General features: G+C 40.0%; 1 protein-coding gene across 2 annotated transcripts in view; it reads left to right on the forward strand.

Annotated features, from left to right (window-relative positions):
• Positions 1-17,969, forward strand: part of LOC149222174 (Translation initiation factor SUI1 family protein) — a 148,196-nt gene that overhangs the window by 49,694 nt on the left and 80,533 nt on the right. For both annotated transcript variants that reach the window (XM_089385300.1, XM_089385299.1), the window contains exons 3-6: positions 13,392-13,450; positions 14,141-14,222; positions 14,415-14,482; positions 14,758-14,841. In XM_089385300.1, the coding sequence (XP_089241426.1) occupies positions 13,392-13,450; positions 14,141-14,222; positions 14,415-14,482; positions 14,758-14,841 (293 nt within the window). The remainder of the gene's footprint in view (positions 1-13,391; positions 13,451-14,140; positions 14,223-14,414; positions 14,483-14,757; positions 14,842-17,969) is intronic.

Consider the following 17,969-nt stretch of genomic DNA (forward strand, 5'->3'; position numbering starts at 1 on the left):
TGCTGAACAGCCTTGTAAGACCGTGACATTTATGATTAGCTCACATCTTTTCTTAGCTGCAACTATGTGATCAATTTCAGAGATTTTCCCAAGCTTGTGGGTACAAACAAACTGATTTAACAGAAAGCAATAAAACATGACAATGTTCTAAATTAAGGAATTGGTTCCCATATTTCCTGTCCGCCTCTGAGCATAGCACCAGCTGAAAGAAGGGTTGCTTTGTTAGCTTCAATGTCCTCCTCATTATTGGCTCTCAACACATGATAGAAATTTAAATTCTAGAAAGAGTCACCAAGGTTTGAAATTCTGTGAATCAGCCTTGCTAGCCTTAGGTCCTTTGGCTTAGAACGTGTCACCATAGTATTAATAATAACCTGAGAGTCTCCAATAACATTAACCTCCCTGATGTTCAGCACTTTCAGAATCTTGAGTCCTTGATAAAGAGCCAAAGCCTCTGCTTGGATGCTGGAAGCGATGCCCAAGCCCCAGGCGAAACTGTGAATCCTAGAACCAGCTGGGTTTAATATAACTCCTCCAGCACTAGCTCTTCCAGGATTGCCCTTAGCAGCCCCATCAAAAAATAGAGAGTGCCTCTGATGGTTTGCAATCCATCCTTGGAGCTCGTTTGTTGTAGCCCTTATTTGCCAAGCTTTTGGGAGGGAGATACTCTTTCCCAATTTTTGGAACTGTAGATCGAGAGAAGAGCCCCAATTTTTATCTTGCTGGGTGAGATTTAAATCATCTTTGTGGTCTCTCAGGCACTCTTTTAACTGGCATTTAATTTTAACTGTCACTAGCTTGACATCCTGCTCACAGTTTCTGAAAATCCTTTTGTTTTGCTCAAGCCAGATCTGCCAGCAGGTAATTTTAGGGAGGATAAACCAAGCAGCTCTAATAATTTTATTTTTTGGAGGAGGACCAGGGTACCTTTGCAGCCATTTGTCAAAAAAATCAGCAGTGGAGGAAGGCAACTCGAAGCTGGGACTCAAAGTATTCAGCAGCGCGGACCAAATCTGCAAAGTAAAGGAACATTCTAGCATCAAATGTGAAACACTTTCCTGATTTACCTTGCAAAGTCTGCACCTTGAAGGGCCATGGAAGCCACGCTTCTGCAGATTGTCGTCAGTCAAGATTTTGGAATGGCATAACAGCCAATTGAAAAAATCGATTTTTGGCAGAGAGGGGTGGTACCAAATCCCTTTCCAAGGCTCTGGATTTGTGGCCACATGGGGGCGCTCGCACAGCTTGGCGTATCCCTGAGCAACGGAATAACCACCAGCCTGCACACCCCAACCTCTAGAATCCCTGCTTCGCATCCGCGATGGAGCCAATCCGTGAAGCTTGGAGAGCAGTTCCTCGCATTCTATAGCCAAATCTGGGGGTGTTTCAATTTTCCAGCCAGCCCAGCGTGATTCCTGCCAGGCTGAGATATCCCACAGGGAATGCATTCCAACATCGTTCATCCAACTGCACAACGCTTGGAGAGAGGGACAGTCTCCCAGCGGCTCATTGTTCATAATTCTGTCTATCCAAAGGTTGATCCTTTTTCCATTGCCAGGGACCCAGTAGGCATGAGTATTTATAAGTAGGCAGGCTTTTGAACAGAGCTTCTGGAAGGGCGTATTCAGGAGCGGCAGAGGATGGTCTAGACAGCGGGAATGCTTGCCCTTAAAATATTTTTTCCAAAGAGCTAGATGTGCCCAACCAGGGTTAGGAGCAATAATTCTCCAAATGAGCTTAGCTCCCATGGCGATATTTTGATATCCAAGATTTTTGAAGTTCAAGCCTCCTTCCAAGAGCGGTTTGGAGATGGAATCCCAGCTGACTAACGGAAACTTTTTCTCATTTTGCTTGCCCCCCTTCCAAAAAAATTTCCGAATGATCTCCTCCATTTTTCTGAGAATCTCGGAGGGAGCAAGAAGGACAGAAAACTGAAATAAGGGAAGACTGTTAAGGACTGATTTAACGAGGACATATTTACCAGCAATGTTGAGCCAGGAAAAGCCCCAGGTAAGCAGCTTGTTCTTGAATTTCTCCAGTTGGGGAAGCCAATCTCTGCTGAAGGCTCTTTTAAGAAAAACAGGAAGGACCAAATACTTGAAGGAATTCCAGTTTGAGGAGGCTGTGAAACCAAAGGTTCTGGACATGGAATTGAGCATGCTGGAAGTGGCGTTCCAGCAATAGATATGGCATTTGCCATTGTTTAAACTGCTTCCCGAAATCAAACAAAACTCGTCTAGGACTCCTTTAAATTTGGAGGCTATAAGCACAGAGGTAGCTCCCAATAACAAGGTGTCGTCCGCAAAGAGGGCATGGTTGATGTTTTTAATACCTCTTGCTATACAGAGCCCAATAATTTCCTCGTCCATCATTTTTTTGTCTAAATAGAAGTTGAGGACAGAGGCTTGAAGAACAAATAGAAGGGGTGAGAGAGGGCACCCCTGCCTGAGCCCTCTCGTGGCTTTGAAAAAGTCAGCAACTCTGCCATTAACTAATGGAGCGATCGAAGGCTCTGAAATGTAGGCCCGAATCCAATTTATAAAATTCTCCCAAATCCAAATTTGTGTAAGACTTTCAGCAAAAAACTATGCTTGACTCTATCAAAAGCATTTGCTAAATCAAGCTTGACAACCATACCTTTTTCCTTACGATTCATACTTGAGTGGATTGCCTCTTGGACCAGCATGAAATTGTCCACTATCTGTCTCCCTTGGATGAATCCTCCTTGGCTTTCCGGAATGACTTTGGGGAGGATGAGCTTATGTCTATTAGCAATGACTTTAGGAATCAGTTTATAACCGATGTTACATAGCGATATTGGACGAAACCTGTTGAAAGTGTTGGCTCCTTTCTCTTTGGGGATGAGAGCAAGAAAAGCAGAGTTCGTGCTATCGTTGATTTTCTGGCAAGCTTGGGACTTGATAACCATTTTGTATAGATATTTTTCCACAATTTGCTAGCAAGATTGGAGGAATCTGGCTGTAAATCCATACGGTCCAAGGGCTTTGTCTGGATCCATGGCGAAGAGGGCATCCTTGACTTCATTCTTAGTGACGTTGGCTTCAAGAAGGTGATTCATTTCAACAGTAATCAAGGAGGGAACCACGTCAATCATATCAGAGCTTTGGTCCAGATTTTTATCTTCACTATACAGGCTTTTAAAGTGAAGGGAGGCAACTTTTTTGATGCTTGCATTGTCTTTGTGAGTAATAGTACCATCTTTGATTTCGGAGATGGCATTGGTACATTTCCTTGCATGAGCTTGTTTATGGAAGAAGGAAGAGTTCCTGTCCCCTACTTTAAGCCAAAGACTGCGTGACTTAAGTCTCCAGTACTCTTCTTCTGCTAGACAAGCCTTGTGGAAGTTTTGCTGGAGCTGGGCTTCTTTGTCTAGAAACTCTTTAGTTATGTCAGCTGTTTCAGCTTGGAGGTGGTGATTTTCCAGACTGCGTTGAAGATTTTTTCTTTCATTTGCTAGATTGGGCAGAGTTTTGGCCCAACTTTTTAAAGCCCTTTTCACTCTTCTGAGCTTCTCCTCCCAGACAAAAAAGGGGGAGCCTTTTACCGGCTGCATCCAGATGTCCTTAACTAAATGCATGAAGTCTGATTCATTAGTCCAGAGCGGGCTGAATCTGAAGGGGATTGGACCTAGGTCAAGCTGAAACACCAGTTCCAGCTTGATGGGTTTATGATCCGAAGTGCTGCATGGGAGGATATGAACTCTAGCCTCTAATCCAAGCAGAAGAAAAGAGCTTTGAATTAAGAATCTATCCAATCTAGCAGCAATGTGGCCAGGACCAATTCTTTTGTTAGTCCAAGTGAACTTACCAGAGATTGGCTTGATGTCCAGCAGGTCCCAGTCCTGCATGAGATCCTCTGCCCATTCCCTTGCCGGATCTCGAACAATGCTGCCTCCTCTCTTGTCTGTTGATAAGAGAGTAAGATTGAGATCTCCTGCTATGATGATATTCTCCAGATTAACTAGATCTGCTTGGGTTCTTATGGAGTCCCAACAGGCCTTTTTTTCCACAACGTTCATGGGGATGTACACGTTGAAGAGGCTGATAATCTCTTTTGAGTCTAAGTGCTGCAATTTTAAGAGTAGCCAGTGAGTATTGAGGGTCTCAGAAACGAATGAGAATTTGCTAGCGTTCCAAAGAGTGGCCAGCCCTCCGGAAGCCCCTCGAGCTGAGATAGCTTTCGCCTCACATTTGTTCCAGAGTTTCTTGCTTGCCTGAAGGAAGACGAAGTCTTCCAGTTTGGTCTCTTGGATGAGAAGTATGTCAGGAGTTTCTGTTCTTATTAAACTTCTGATGGCTTTTTCTTTGATTATGCTCCCCATACCTCTACAGTTCCAGGAGACTATCTTCATCATTTGTATTTCTGGTTGGCTCCCTTGGAGTCTTGGTGTTGGTTTCTCGCCATCTTTGCTTTTGATGCTAGGAGCTTCTCAAGGGTTGGCTGGCTGCCTTGAAGCTTATCCTTAAAAGTTCCCCTCTCTCTTTTGTTGGAAATAATACTGAGAGGGGGGGTGAATCAGTATTATCTAGCAATTTAATAAATCTTCCTTATTTGATCTTTGAATTATTTTAGCATGTCAGTACCATAAAATAATGAGCATGAAAAACAGATAGTCACACCAAAGAACACAAGATGTAAGGTGGAAACCCAATGTGGGTGAAAACCACCTGCTGCATTATGTCTCTATCTTCTTTCAATTTAGAAACTTCTTTTACAATGATTTTGTACTGGTGCAGTCCTTTACCAGTACGCAGGCTGCAACCTGCAGAGAGCTACAACTCTCTCTCTCTCTCGTTTTCCAGTCTACTCCTGGAAGGGAGCTACAACCCCCTACTTCTTTTCATAAAGCATCAGATGATCAACAAGTACATAACAGATATACTACAGATATCAGATCAGCAACAACAGAACTAACCTAGAACACCTTATCAATAGAGAAATTCAATCAACAGAACATCTTAAAACAGAGACGCAGATTTTCTTTCTGTGGCCTGCGACCAGACACCGTTAACCTTCTGCTACTCTGCGTCCACACGCAGATATCTTTCTGCTCCGCTGCGTGCCCACGCACTGTTCCTTTGACTGCTCTGCGTTCTGTTGCTTCAGGGACGCACCCAAAGATACTATCGCGCCGCGTCTTTCGCTACAGAGACGCAACTGAAAACACTATCGCGCCGCGTCTTTCTGCTTCAGAGACGCACCTGAACCTTGATCGCCCTGCGTCCCCACGCAGGTCTCTCTCTACTGTGCTGCGTCTCGGCGCACTTGCCCTTTACAGTACCTGCGTCCCGGCGCACTTTCCCTTCATTGAACCTGCGACCCTTTAGATATAAATGATATGAAGGCTTCAGGACAAACCCAAACAGTCAGATCTACAGATCTGATCATGCGCCATAGAGATCACAGTCCATTAGAAGATTCGCCCTCGTAGATCTGGACTAGATCTTACCAAATAAGATATTCAACCCAAGACAATTGCACAATCCAAATGAACTCCTTTGCTTTATATAGGCAAGCTCCTCCCCAAAACATGGAACAATACCACGAGCCGACACCATAGAAACATAAAACCGTCGGCTAGATACCACACAAGAAACCCCCACGTGCTTTTCTCTGCCTTGAAATGTGTGCACTGGGTAGACGCACCCCCTGAACGGCTGGCCGGCGTCCCTGGACGCGGGTTCTGCATGGTATACCTGCGGGGACGCACTTTCTGAACCGATTGCCTGCGTCCTTCTTAATTTTTCAACAAACTGAGAGCCTTACCACTGGAGTTGCCATCAAGTACAACATCTGTAACATACAGTCATACCAGATAACATAATGCCAACAATCTCCCCCTTTGGACTTGATGGCAACCTCAACCTGGCAACCTCAACCTTACAAGCTTCAGCTTCATTCTCCCCCTTTGACATCAAGGGCAAAGGGTATGCTCCCCCTTAGCTCATGCTCCTCCAGATCTGCAACAAATAACCAGAAATCCACCATGAAAGAGATAGAGACATATTGCAGCTATTTCCAAGATCTCCTTCTCCATAATGCCAACAATGCATTATGTGCTCCCCCTGAGCCTTGTACCACCAATAAGAAGATGTTCAACAATAAGATGATGCATCAACAACCCCCAGCTTTTGCCTGAGGTATTCAAATGTGTCCCTGGGCAATGGTTTGGTGAGAATATCAGCAACTTGTTCCTTGGAAGGAACATACTCCAACTTGACTTTCTGTTCAAGCACTTGTTCCCGGAGAAAATGGTACTTGATCGGTATGTGCTTGGTTTTTGAATGCATAACAGGGTTCTTTGAGATGCTGATTGCACTTGTATTATCACATAAGATGGGGATTGGTGGAGTACAAGTGATTTGAAAATCCTGCAAAGTCTGCATCATCCAAAGAAGTTGGGTGCAACAAGATGCAGCAGCAACATATTCTGTTTCAGCTGTAGATAAGGCAATGGAACTCTGTTTCTTGCTGAACCAAGATACCAGTCTGGAACCCATAAAGAACGCACCACCACTTGTGCTTTTCCTGTGATCCACGCTTCCGGCCCAATCTGCATCTGTATAAGCATGAAGAGTAAGATCTGTATCTCTAGGATACCATAAGCCATAATTTTGAGTCCCTTGAAGATATTTGAAAATTCTCTTTACTGCCTGAAGATGAGTCTCCTTCGGATTTGCCTGAAATCTTCCAACTATTCCAACTGCATGCATGATGTCCGGTCGGGTACCTGTCAAATATAGTAAACTTCCAATCATAGATCTGTAGGTTGGTTGATGTACTGCTGCAGATTCATCATTTGCACTGAGACTACATCCTGTGACCATGGGTGTACATACTGGTTTTGCATCTTCCATGCCATATTTCTTCAAAATCTGCTTGAGATACTTGGTTTGAGATAAAAAGATTCCTCCTTCCTTTTGTTGGATTTGCAAACCAAGGAAATATGTCAGTTCTCCTAGCAAGGACATTTCAAATTCTTTCTGCATGACCGAGGCAAAGTTTTGACTCATAGCTTCTTCATTGCTGCCAAAAATAATGTCATCTACATACACAACAAGTATTAGCAATTTGTCATTTTCAACTTTTATATACAGATTGCTATCTGCTGAACCTTTTGAGAAACCTTGTTGATGAAGATATTTGTCCAACCGGTAGTACCAAGCCCTTGGAGCTTGTTTGAGACCATAGAGAGCCTTTTTCAATCGGCATACAAGATTTGGATCATTTCCAAGAATGAACCCATCTGGCTGTTCAATGTACACTTCTTCTTCCAAGTCTCCATTCAGAAAGGCTGATTTCACGTCCATTTGAAATACTTTGAAGTTTTGAAAACTTGAGAGAGCAAGGAACATTCGGATGGCCTCAAGTCTTGCAACAGGAGCAAAAGTTTCTTCAAAGTCTATTCCTTCTTGCTGCGCATACCCTTTACAAACAAGTCTGGCTTTGTTTCTAATTACTTCTCCATTTTCATTCAATTTATTTTTGAAGACCCATTTTGTTCCGATAACATTCTTATCCTTTGGTCTAGGAACCAGCTCCCAAGTGTTGTTCTTTTCGATTTGCTCAAGTTCTTCATCCATTGCTTTCACCCAACATTCATCTTTGCATGCTTCTTTCACATTTTGTGGTTCAGTAGAGGAGAGTAATGCCAAATAGCTTGAGGCTTCTGCAACTGTTCTTCTTGTTTGTACACCTGCTTCTTTCTGCCCCACAATCTGAGATTCTGGATGATTCTTCTGAACATATCTGGATGGAGTTTTCTCTTCTATTCTTGTCTGCTCCTCTGGTTCTCCTTGAGGTTCTCCTTGGGGTTCTTCTTCTTCATTATTCTGTCTTTGAGGGTAGCCTTCATCTTCTTCTATATCTTCATGATGTACTTGCCTAGGAATATATCCCTTCTCATCAACCACTACATCAATGCTGTCAACAATTCTGCCAAGTCTTTTATTGTAGCATTTGTATGCTTTGCTATGTGGAGAATAGCCAAGAAGAATGCCTTCATCTGCTCTAGGTTCAAGTTTGCCAAGCTGCTCATCAGTATTCTTGATATAGCATTTGCTCCCAAAGATTTTGAAGTGCTTTACCGAAGGAGTCCTGCCACTCCAAAGCTCATGAGGAGTTTGAGTGCTGTTCACCCGGACATTTGTTTTGTTGAGAATAACAACCGCAGCATGTGCAGCTTCACCCCAGAAAGTTGCGGGAGTTCCTGATTCATCAAGCATAGCACGAGCCATTTGTTGGATTGTTCTGTTCATTCTTTCAACAACTCCATTTTGCTGAGGAGTTCTAGCTGTAGAGAATTCTCTCCTTATCCCATGTTCATCACAGAAATCGAAAAATTCATTTGAAGTAAATTCCCCACCTCTGTCGGATCTGAGGCACTTAATTTTGTGACCTGATTCATTTTCAACCAAGGCTTTGAAGGATTTGAATTTTTCGAATGCTTCATCTTTGTGCTTCATAAGTCCTAACCAGACAAACCTGGAGAAATCGTCAATAAATAATATCAAGTATTCCTCTCCTCTAGGTGTTCTTTTCCTGAATGGACCACATGTATCTGTATGTACTAGCTCAAGAGGCATGCTAGCTGATCCTTCTTTCTCTGGAAAGTTAGTCCTGGTTTGTTTTCCAAACTGACATGATCTGCATATGGTGTTGTCAGGAATTTTGATATCTGGAAGGTCGCGAACTGCCTGATATTTGCATGCTTTCCTTATTTGTGAGAAGCTTAGATGTCCCAACCTTCGATGCCATAACCAGTGCTCTTCATCCTTGCTTAGATAGCATTGTTGTTGTCATTCTTCAAATATGTACAGATTATTTGGAGTTCTTTTGCCTTTGAGTACTGTTTTACCTGTATCAAGATCACGAACAAGACATCCATTCGATCTGAAAATAACCTCGGTTCTTTGATCACACATCTGGCTGACACTTAGAAGATTATGCTTCAATCCATCAACATACAAAACATTTCCAGCTTTGACCTTTCCTTTTAACTGAGCAATGCCTTTTCCTTTTATAGTTGCAGGAGTATCGTTTCCAAAAGAGACTTTCTTTCCTTTTTCTAGAACAGAATAAGATTCAAGTTTTTCTTTATCACCTGTCATATGCTTCGAACATCCACTGTCAATGTACCATAGATTTTCCTGTCCCTCTGCATAAAATGCTATTCCACATCTTTCTGTTTGAGGTTCCTTTATTCTCCATGTTTTGGTGCTTGAGGCTTGCTTCTTTTTCTGCTGAAACCTGCTCCTGCATTCAGATTCTTCATGACCAAAGTTATTGCAAATAGAACATTCGACTTCATTTTCAAGAACCGAAAAGTTGTTATAGGTCCTTTTTGTCATCCCTGTCATACTTCTTTGTTTTTGAGCTTCCCTAGTCATGATTGTTTTATATGCAACACATTGAGCTGCTTTGTGACCAAAATTATGGCAAGAAAAGCATTGTCCATTGAAGAAGCTTCTGCGGTTATTGAATCTACCTGCCAACTGATTGTAATTTCTATTTTCATCTATTCTTGAACCAAACTGAGAAGATTTTACCTGTGGCTGGTTGTAGCTTTTGTTCACCCTTAAGATGGATTGCCCCTGATAGTTTCTGTTTGTATTTTGTCCCTGCTTTACCTGATTATCTTCATTGTTCTTCTGCTCATTTCTTCTTGCCGCATCAAGATAACTTTTTGAGGTGGATGCTTGAGAGGTTTCTCCATTGTAACCCAAACCTATCTTGTTTAGAGGAGACCGCTGCACATTGATAATCTCATCCAAAGTTTCAGATCCTTTGACAAACTTAAGATTAATAGCTTTTGTTTTCTCAATTTCTTTTCTGAGACCAACAATTTCACCTTCTAGTTTTTCAAGATGTTTTTCTTTTTCATCAATTTGAAATTGTAGAGTATCAATGATCACATTCTTTTCTTCTATACATCTCTTGAGTCTAGTAATTTCATCATAGAGGTTATTCACATCTACAGCATCCTCATAATCATCATCTTCAAATGCCATTAACAACTTATATTTATTACCTTGTTCATCTTCATCACTGTTTGATAAACCATCACTATCTTCATGGGTGTAGTAGCTTTTCTTATTTGCACTTTGTTTCTTGTTCCATCTAGCAGGTTCCTTTCCTTTATCCTTATAAGGACATTTTGCAGCATAATGACCTACTCTTCCACAAGCAAAGCATTTGAAAGGTAGCTTACCTCAGAACCTTCCAGAACCCCTTTGAAGATTTCTGACAAAATTTGATTCTTCTTCCTCTTCTTCTGGAACATGGCTTGCTTCATAGTAATCTTCTTTGCCTGATGCCTTAAAAGCAGCTTCCCTTCTGTCTGATGGACCTCCCCTTCTCATTTCATAAGCAGTTAGAATTCCATGTAGCTGAGACATAGTGAGAACACGGAGATTTTCCTTTTCTTCTATTGCAGATACTTTAGATTCAAACTTGGGGGATAATGATCTTAGAATCTTTTGAACTACTATAGCCTCTTTTATTTCTTCACCCAAATTTTTCATACAATTAACAATCTCATCTACCCGAAGAAAATAATTAGCCACACTTTCATCATTATACATCTTGAGAGTCTCATATTGAATCCTGAGAGTTTGAAGTTTAGCTTGTTTTACCTGTTCATCTCCTTCATAGCTCGTGACCATTTTGTCTCATATCTCTTTGTTGTTTGCCCTATCTATGAATTTCCCAAGGGCATTTCCGATGTGTTTTAGCGAGTCCCAGTTCCAGCAATGGATTGGGAGATTAGGAAGTCTGACCCATACAGGGATAGCTGAAGGGACATCGACTGCAGGGTTGAAATCCGACGTCCATCTGTTGAGGTACAAGCCCTGGGGGCCCATGAAATAGGGGCCATTCTGGAAGATCAGATCCTTGTCCTCCTTTGAGGTGAATTCGAAGAGGAAAAACCCTCGTCCTAAGAAGTAAGAGGTGATGCTGCTCTTGATTAGAGGAGCCCAGTTTCTGTTTACCCAGGATTCAATGGTCTTAGGAGAAGGCCATAGACCGGTGAACTAGCCAACGAGAGCTCGCTCAGCTAAGGAGAGGGCAACTTGAATCGGGGTCTCAGGCGGCAGGGAGATTTCAGGAATATCTTCCAGCCTCTTGACAAACTTGGCTGCTTCGCTCTTCTTCTTCTGCGGCAAGCCAGCCAAGAGCCGAGAGAAAGCTTCGGCAGATGAAGGCAGGCCTGCCTGGGGTGAGCTCGGGACCTCCATGAGGGCGAGCCCGGCTTAATCGTCCCACCCAGCAGAAGACGTGCGCTCTGAACCGTAGAAGCTCAAAAAGGAACGCTGAGAAGGGGGGCAGAGGGCCCAAAGCCACGGGCCGCAGAGCAACAAGGGCACAAAGGCGCAGCGAGGGTTTCATGGCTGCTCTAGAGCTCAATCCCTCAGTGTTTTTCTTCTTCAATATCTATTAGGTGGATGCAGTATGAACAAATGTTCATATATATATATGAAATATGTTATTATTAATGTATATTTAATATTAATTATTATGAATATAATTATTATACATATAATTAATATTTTAAATTAATAGTCTTATAATTAATGTATCATTTATAATTATTTAACCGTAATTATTTAGACAAGTTTAAATTAATAATTTCTTATTAGTAAGTTACTTTATAAACCATGTCACTTTAATAAACTTTACTTTTTAAGTTTTGAATGGTTGATAAAGTTCACATTTAATATAACTATGCCAAATGGCCATGGTTTATAAACATTACTTTTTATATATTTAAAATACCATGTTAGTTTAACACGTTACGTGTTCAATAGGTTACTTTAATATTTCTCGATATAAACTTTACCTTTCACCTTTTGAATGGTGTATAAAGTTCACTAATAACCATGCCAAATGGTCATGGTTTATCAACATTAATTTTTATATATTCAAAAATCTATGCTGAAGCCTCATTTTTTAACTCTACAAAACAAAACCTCAAGAGTTAAATCATCGAACTCTCACGTAAAGTTTATGTGAGGACATGTCGTAAAGTTTATCTGAGGACATGTCGACTGGAAGGAAATATACTTATGTGAGGACACGACTCATCACGAGGAAATGTCGAAATGCAGATATTGGCGGGAAGGTAAAGCCCAAAACGCTGATCCATCTGCTTGCAATAGCGAGATGATGGGAATTTGATTTTCAATTTTACATTAACCCTAACCATTGAAAAAGCCTTCGCTGGCCGAGTAATCCATTTACCAGCATGAAACCCAAAAAAATCCATTGTCTTGTCTATCCTACAGTCAACGAGTTGACGCAGGTAACACAATGTTGTTGACCTGTCATCCATACGAATCTTGGGCGGATACCAACGGATCCGGGGATCTGCGGATCCAGCACCTAGGCCTGACGGATCCGGTAACTTAGCTATTTATAGGACGAGGAGAGCGTTTTAATTTGCCCCAAGCCGACCTTGACATTTGGATGCAAATTCAAATTTCAATTTTTCAATTTTCCCGCCTTGATAAGGTCATGCCTTAAAATTTCTTTTGAATAAATAAATATTTTTCCTTATCCAAAATTGACGATATTTAGGTCGATTTTGGTTCTCTCGAAAAGAGGAATTCAATGCCACAATTATCTTCTTCAGGGGAGCTGCCCAATGAGGAATTTGGCCCTAGTTGCCAATTTTAACAATACTAATCTTGGAAAACAAAGAAAAGAAAGACAATTGTTTTTTTACATACCAGTAAATATGGATATGGTATGTTGTAGTAGATCTCCACTTCAAAAATGCTCAGATGATGGCAAAGAAAACAATGGATTTTTCCTTGTTTGTTTGATGAAAAATGGTCACAAGACTCACACTATCTCAGAGCTCAATCTCGGCACAAGAAAAAATGAAAATGACCCTCAAAAACCCAAACCAGAACTTCATATTGCCGTTTCCAGCAGCAGGGTGATAATTTCCCTTCAACTTATGATAATTTCAACTGGGCAAATTATTTCAATAGTTTATGGCAATAATATTGGTGACTTGGGTTTTGTCCATAATATCTTAATAATTCTGATACTATCGCGATATGTGCAAGTATGTTCTCTATGCTATCTGAGATCCTGACAAATGTATTATTTTTCCTTGCAATTACAGAAAGATTAAACTCTTTCAATGGTTTCTGTAAACAGATTTGTGTGGTGGCAATTGTTCTGCATATTATTTGCAGCCTAAAATCCCTGCGTTAAATGTTCTGTGTATTATTTTCAATGATCATAACTGTGCAGTCACAATTTTAAATAAACTAAAGGTGTCTCGTTGTAATTTGTTTTCTTTTAAAGAATTATTGTAGGCCCAAGTCCATATTTTGATTGGTTCTTAGCTGGTATTGCAGGAAGTGAATCAAAGCAAGAAGAAGTAAAACGATTACCAGGCGGGAAGATAAAGAAGAAGGTAAGAAAGCTATACAATCGGCACATCCTTATTCTATGTTTGCATGGCAGCATCATAACGAATTGGATGCAAATCTATTGCTTTAGACTAAGGTTATCTCTTATATGTCAAATGATACACCAAATGTAGGAAGGTAATAGTAGAAAAAGAACATATATTGATGCACATGCATTTATTTGATTACCCATGTGCAAGCATGATCAGCGGAAAGGTAATAAGATTTTGGTTAGTTATGAATGTTAAAGTAAATTGTCTATTGCAAACTAACCAAAAATATTTCGTAAACAAGAAATAAATAAACACAGACAATTAATAATATTCAATGTCATTTCCATAAATAAATCTACAAAATATAATTTACTGTAGCATCCTTTGCATATCTTCCCATAACATAATGGATAATGAAAAACAAATAAGTGAAGACAGACTAGAAAGTGGCTTGGCAGATTAAGTGTGCAGATGATGGAAGGATTAAGAAAAATGTATTACTTTCTGGGAGTTGACAGCTGTGTTCTAGCAGCATTGTCATGATGTTTATAATGTGAAGAAACTAAACCATTTGAATTTTGAACAAGAGGTTGCGATACACAATTTCTTATAATGTCTAATATGTCCATGACTTCATGCTAACCAGAGTATATTGTTTTCATGTTAATTAGCGGACACTTATTATTGATATTTTGGTTTCAGGAAAAGCCAGAGGTTGTAGTTGAGAAGGTTGTTCGAAATAAGCGCAAATGTGTTACCATTGTGAAAGGCCTTGATATGTTTGGTAAGTTGGCCTTTTGCTTCATATGCCATGTCATCATTGTTTGTTTGGTACAAGGCCTTGCTTTCATGATTTTCCTACCAGGGAATACTGTTCTTTAGAGAAGAACTCTTCTTATTTATGAATCACAGTAATATTCTAGGATGCAGCGAGGTCATGGGGCATAAAATTGAACATATTCTCTAAATGCTGCAGGAATTAAATTGAGTGATGCTTCAAAAAAACTGGGGAAGAAGTTTGCAAGTGGAGCATCAGTAGTTAAGGTAAGTACAATGCTGTTGCTGGGTAAATGTTGCAATAATTTGCTGGGAGCTGAAAAGTAAATCTGCTTTTCAAGTAGATGATTTTGGCTAATTTATCATTAACTAAATGAGATGTCTAAATTGGTTTGGAGCATCAGTAGTTAAGTTAAGTACAATGCTGTTGCTGGTTAAATGTTGCAATAATTTTCTGGGACCTGAAAAGTAAATCTGCTTTTCAAGTAGATGATTTTGGCTAATTTATCATTAACTAAAAGAGATGTCTAAATTGGTTTTAGGGTCCAACTGAAAAAGAACAGATTGATGTTCAAGGAGACATCTTGTATGATATCGTGGAATTCATCACTGAAACATGGCCAAATGTAAGTATTCAATTGATGGCATATGATACCACTGTCTTAGCTTTTCAGAATTCCTCCAGAGTTTCACAGTTTAACTTGCTCATCTGTTCTTTCCTTGCTTTGAATTTCTATATGATTATGTTCTTGATGGTTCTTGTGGAACCATATATCATTATGTATCAGTTTCTTAAAGAGATAATTTAGAAGTAATTGTGGAGTTACATTTTCTACCTTGTTTTGAGTAAGGCAACGTCTTAAGGGTAATGGGATCTCCACAGAAACATACAAAACAAATATCTATTTCTAAAATTACTAAAAACAATGCTAGCCACTGCTAATGCTATATTGTATAATAATGATATTTGCTATGGCCCTTGTTTTGACTCCTTTTGATTCTGATTTGTTAGCTGGAGACTGGTATCGGTAATACCATGATTTCTGTGTTGTAACATCCAATCTGTTATGAGTTCTGTACATCAGGAAGCCACCTTAATGTTCTTAGTCAAAATCAGTGGGCATCATTTAGCCATTAGGATAATATTTAAGATAGCACATTGCAAAATTGGCCCTTTTGTTGAGCATTTCTATTACTGTGGGCTCAAATGCTTTATTTGCCGTTTTTATTTTGTAAGTTTATTTGAGAGATCATTGTGCTTAGTAATGGTGTTTTAGTTAAAGGGGTTGATTTTTTAGTAAGAGAAATAATAAGATAAACAGGAGGAAAGGTTCTGTTAAGAAGAGAAGTAGAATATGGGCAGATGATTAAATTTATATACAATTGCTGATTTATAAGTACTTATTGTTTATTTAATTAACATATATTGTCAGTTGTGAAACTACGTTACCATAAATGAGAAATGTTAGATGTGGAGAGAAGCGGGTTTGTAATGGGAAACAAAATTCATGGGTTTCACAAGAAGAATCATTTTAGTTTTTGTTTAGATAAAAATGCAAGAATACATGAGTTTTTTAAATACTGACACTCATTACACAATTTTTTTTTCCAAGTCATTCAACTTTGTCTGGGTGTATATAGAAAGCGATACCATATTGATATTCATAACAAATACCAGGCCATCTTCAATATAGCATGATTCATATTCACAACTGAGAGTTTGCAACAACACAAATATCAAAATGTTCATTGTCCAGTTCGTAAATGATAAATCAGTTCACCAATAGGCTATTATTCAGATTTCATCTAGAGGAATCGGCAACTGGACTAGGCTCGTACTCACGTGACATGGGGTCAATTTCGACTGCTACCACTATGCCTCTAGGTGAACCCATGTGTGCCCCCACATATGTCTCACATGATTCTTCGGGGGGGATTTGAACCTCGAACCACACACTTCACAAAGACTTCATATCACGGGGATCGCCGATCGAGCTGCTCCCATGGGGCCATATTATGTATTTGTTTATGTTTGCTGATAGTTTTTGATTTTTTAGCCAATTTTTTTTGAAACGATGCTTTCTCGATCGTTGCCGATTTTTTCCGATTCTGATTTTTTCAACATTGGATAAGACACATCTTTTCATTACTAATTAACTTATCATTATTTATATTACTATTGTTATGTTCATAACACAATGCCTCAACATTTAGTGCCACATCTAAAAGGAACTCTTGAATGTCCCAACTTTGATGAGCAAGAAACTGTTACATTGGAAGAGCACAAAGCAAGCTTGGCCTCCTAAGCTATGCACGAAAGAAAGATAAATCATTAAAGTAAAAGAAGCATTAGAGGGATGGACAAAATATGTCGAAGAAAGGGTATCTCATGCCTCCACATTGGTCCCTCTTCTCATTATAGTACTTACTACTTAGAGATGTTGGAACCCCCTCTAGCTGGTACCATGGCTATGGCCATCTTCCTTGAAGTCTTGCCCATCCCATCACCATCATTATGACATGCACAGATGGATTGATGGGTCTACCTATGAAAAGTTCTTCCCCTTTGGGGCTAGAAGCATGTAATGGGGTTGAAGGCATAATCATCACTAACACAAGTGTGGTAACTTGCTTACAAATTTTGAGCTAGAAAGACATTGGAAGGCAAGGTTTGTGTAAACTATTTTTGCACCCCTAACGTTGAATATGGCTCACGATGATACTTTAATTGTTTTTGCCCTTGATGATGTAGATCTCACTTGATCTTAAGGCTATGTTTTAGGTGGTTCATTTGACTCATGCATCAAAGATTGTTTGAAGGAAGACTTGACACATATCCAACACCTTTCATAGAACATTTTTCCCATTGTTTAGAGCAGACATGACCTTATAGTCCCAATGTTGTCATTATAAGAGAGACATTGGGCTTTGATGAGACTCCACATGGTTGTGTGCCCCTTGCTACACTTCTAGATGTTGAAATGCTGTACCAGGAAGAAAAAGCATTGGCTTCTTTGATGATGTGCCTCAGATGGAACTAGGACACCCATTGGTTGGCCTTGACCCTGTTTGATGAACATTGACTTGTTCCAGAGGCCAGATGAGGATGGTTATCACCAAGATGACTTGGGATGGCTAATACATCATGCCCATGTGCCAACAGTTGCCTCAGAGCCTGCCATGTAATTCCCATGTGCCCTAGAAGGGTGATGTGAACCTTCTTGGAGATGATGTCATGGCAGAGTTATTTGGAGATATACTCATGCACTTTGATGATTTCTTGGAATGAGTGTTGAAATTTGTATAGAAGATAGAATTTCTGAACATGATAATTACTTGTAACTGTTATCTATATATTTAGCATTTACTTCATTTATTTATGTCATCAAGCAATTATACCTTCAAAGATATAGAAAAAGTACACAAGAGACAAGAGACACCAGAGATTAGGCCAGAAGCCAAGGCAAAACCCACAAGGGGAAAACCCATCAATCCTTTCCTTATAGATTCTTTGTCAACAAGAGAAATCCAAGTCAAACTAGCCAGTGATCCAAGTGCCAAGTCAACCCTCCTAACTCTCTGAAACTCGCATCATCATAGGGAAATGTCATAGAAAATTCACATCACAGAGAGCCTTGGATCTTCGTGTATTACAAACAATAAGAGCCTTAGAACCTTCGTTAATGTATCTGCGAATTTCATGCCGTAGATCCGAATTGTCTTCCACATATGATATCCGAAATTTCTTACCAAA

This window comes from Pinus tabuliformis, chromosome Q, assembly GCF_031772625.1.
Source record: "Pinus tabuliformis cultivar Carrire ecotype Pingquan chromosome Q, CPIR1, whole genome shotgun sequence".
In the NCBI taxonomy this organism is placed as follows: domain Eukaryota; kingdom Viridiplantae; phylum Streptophyta; class Pinopsida; order Pinales; family Pinaceae; genus Pinus; species Pinus tabuliformis.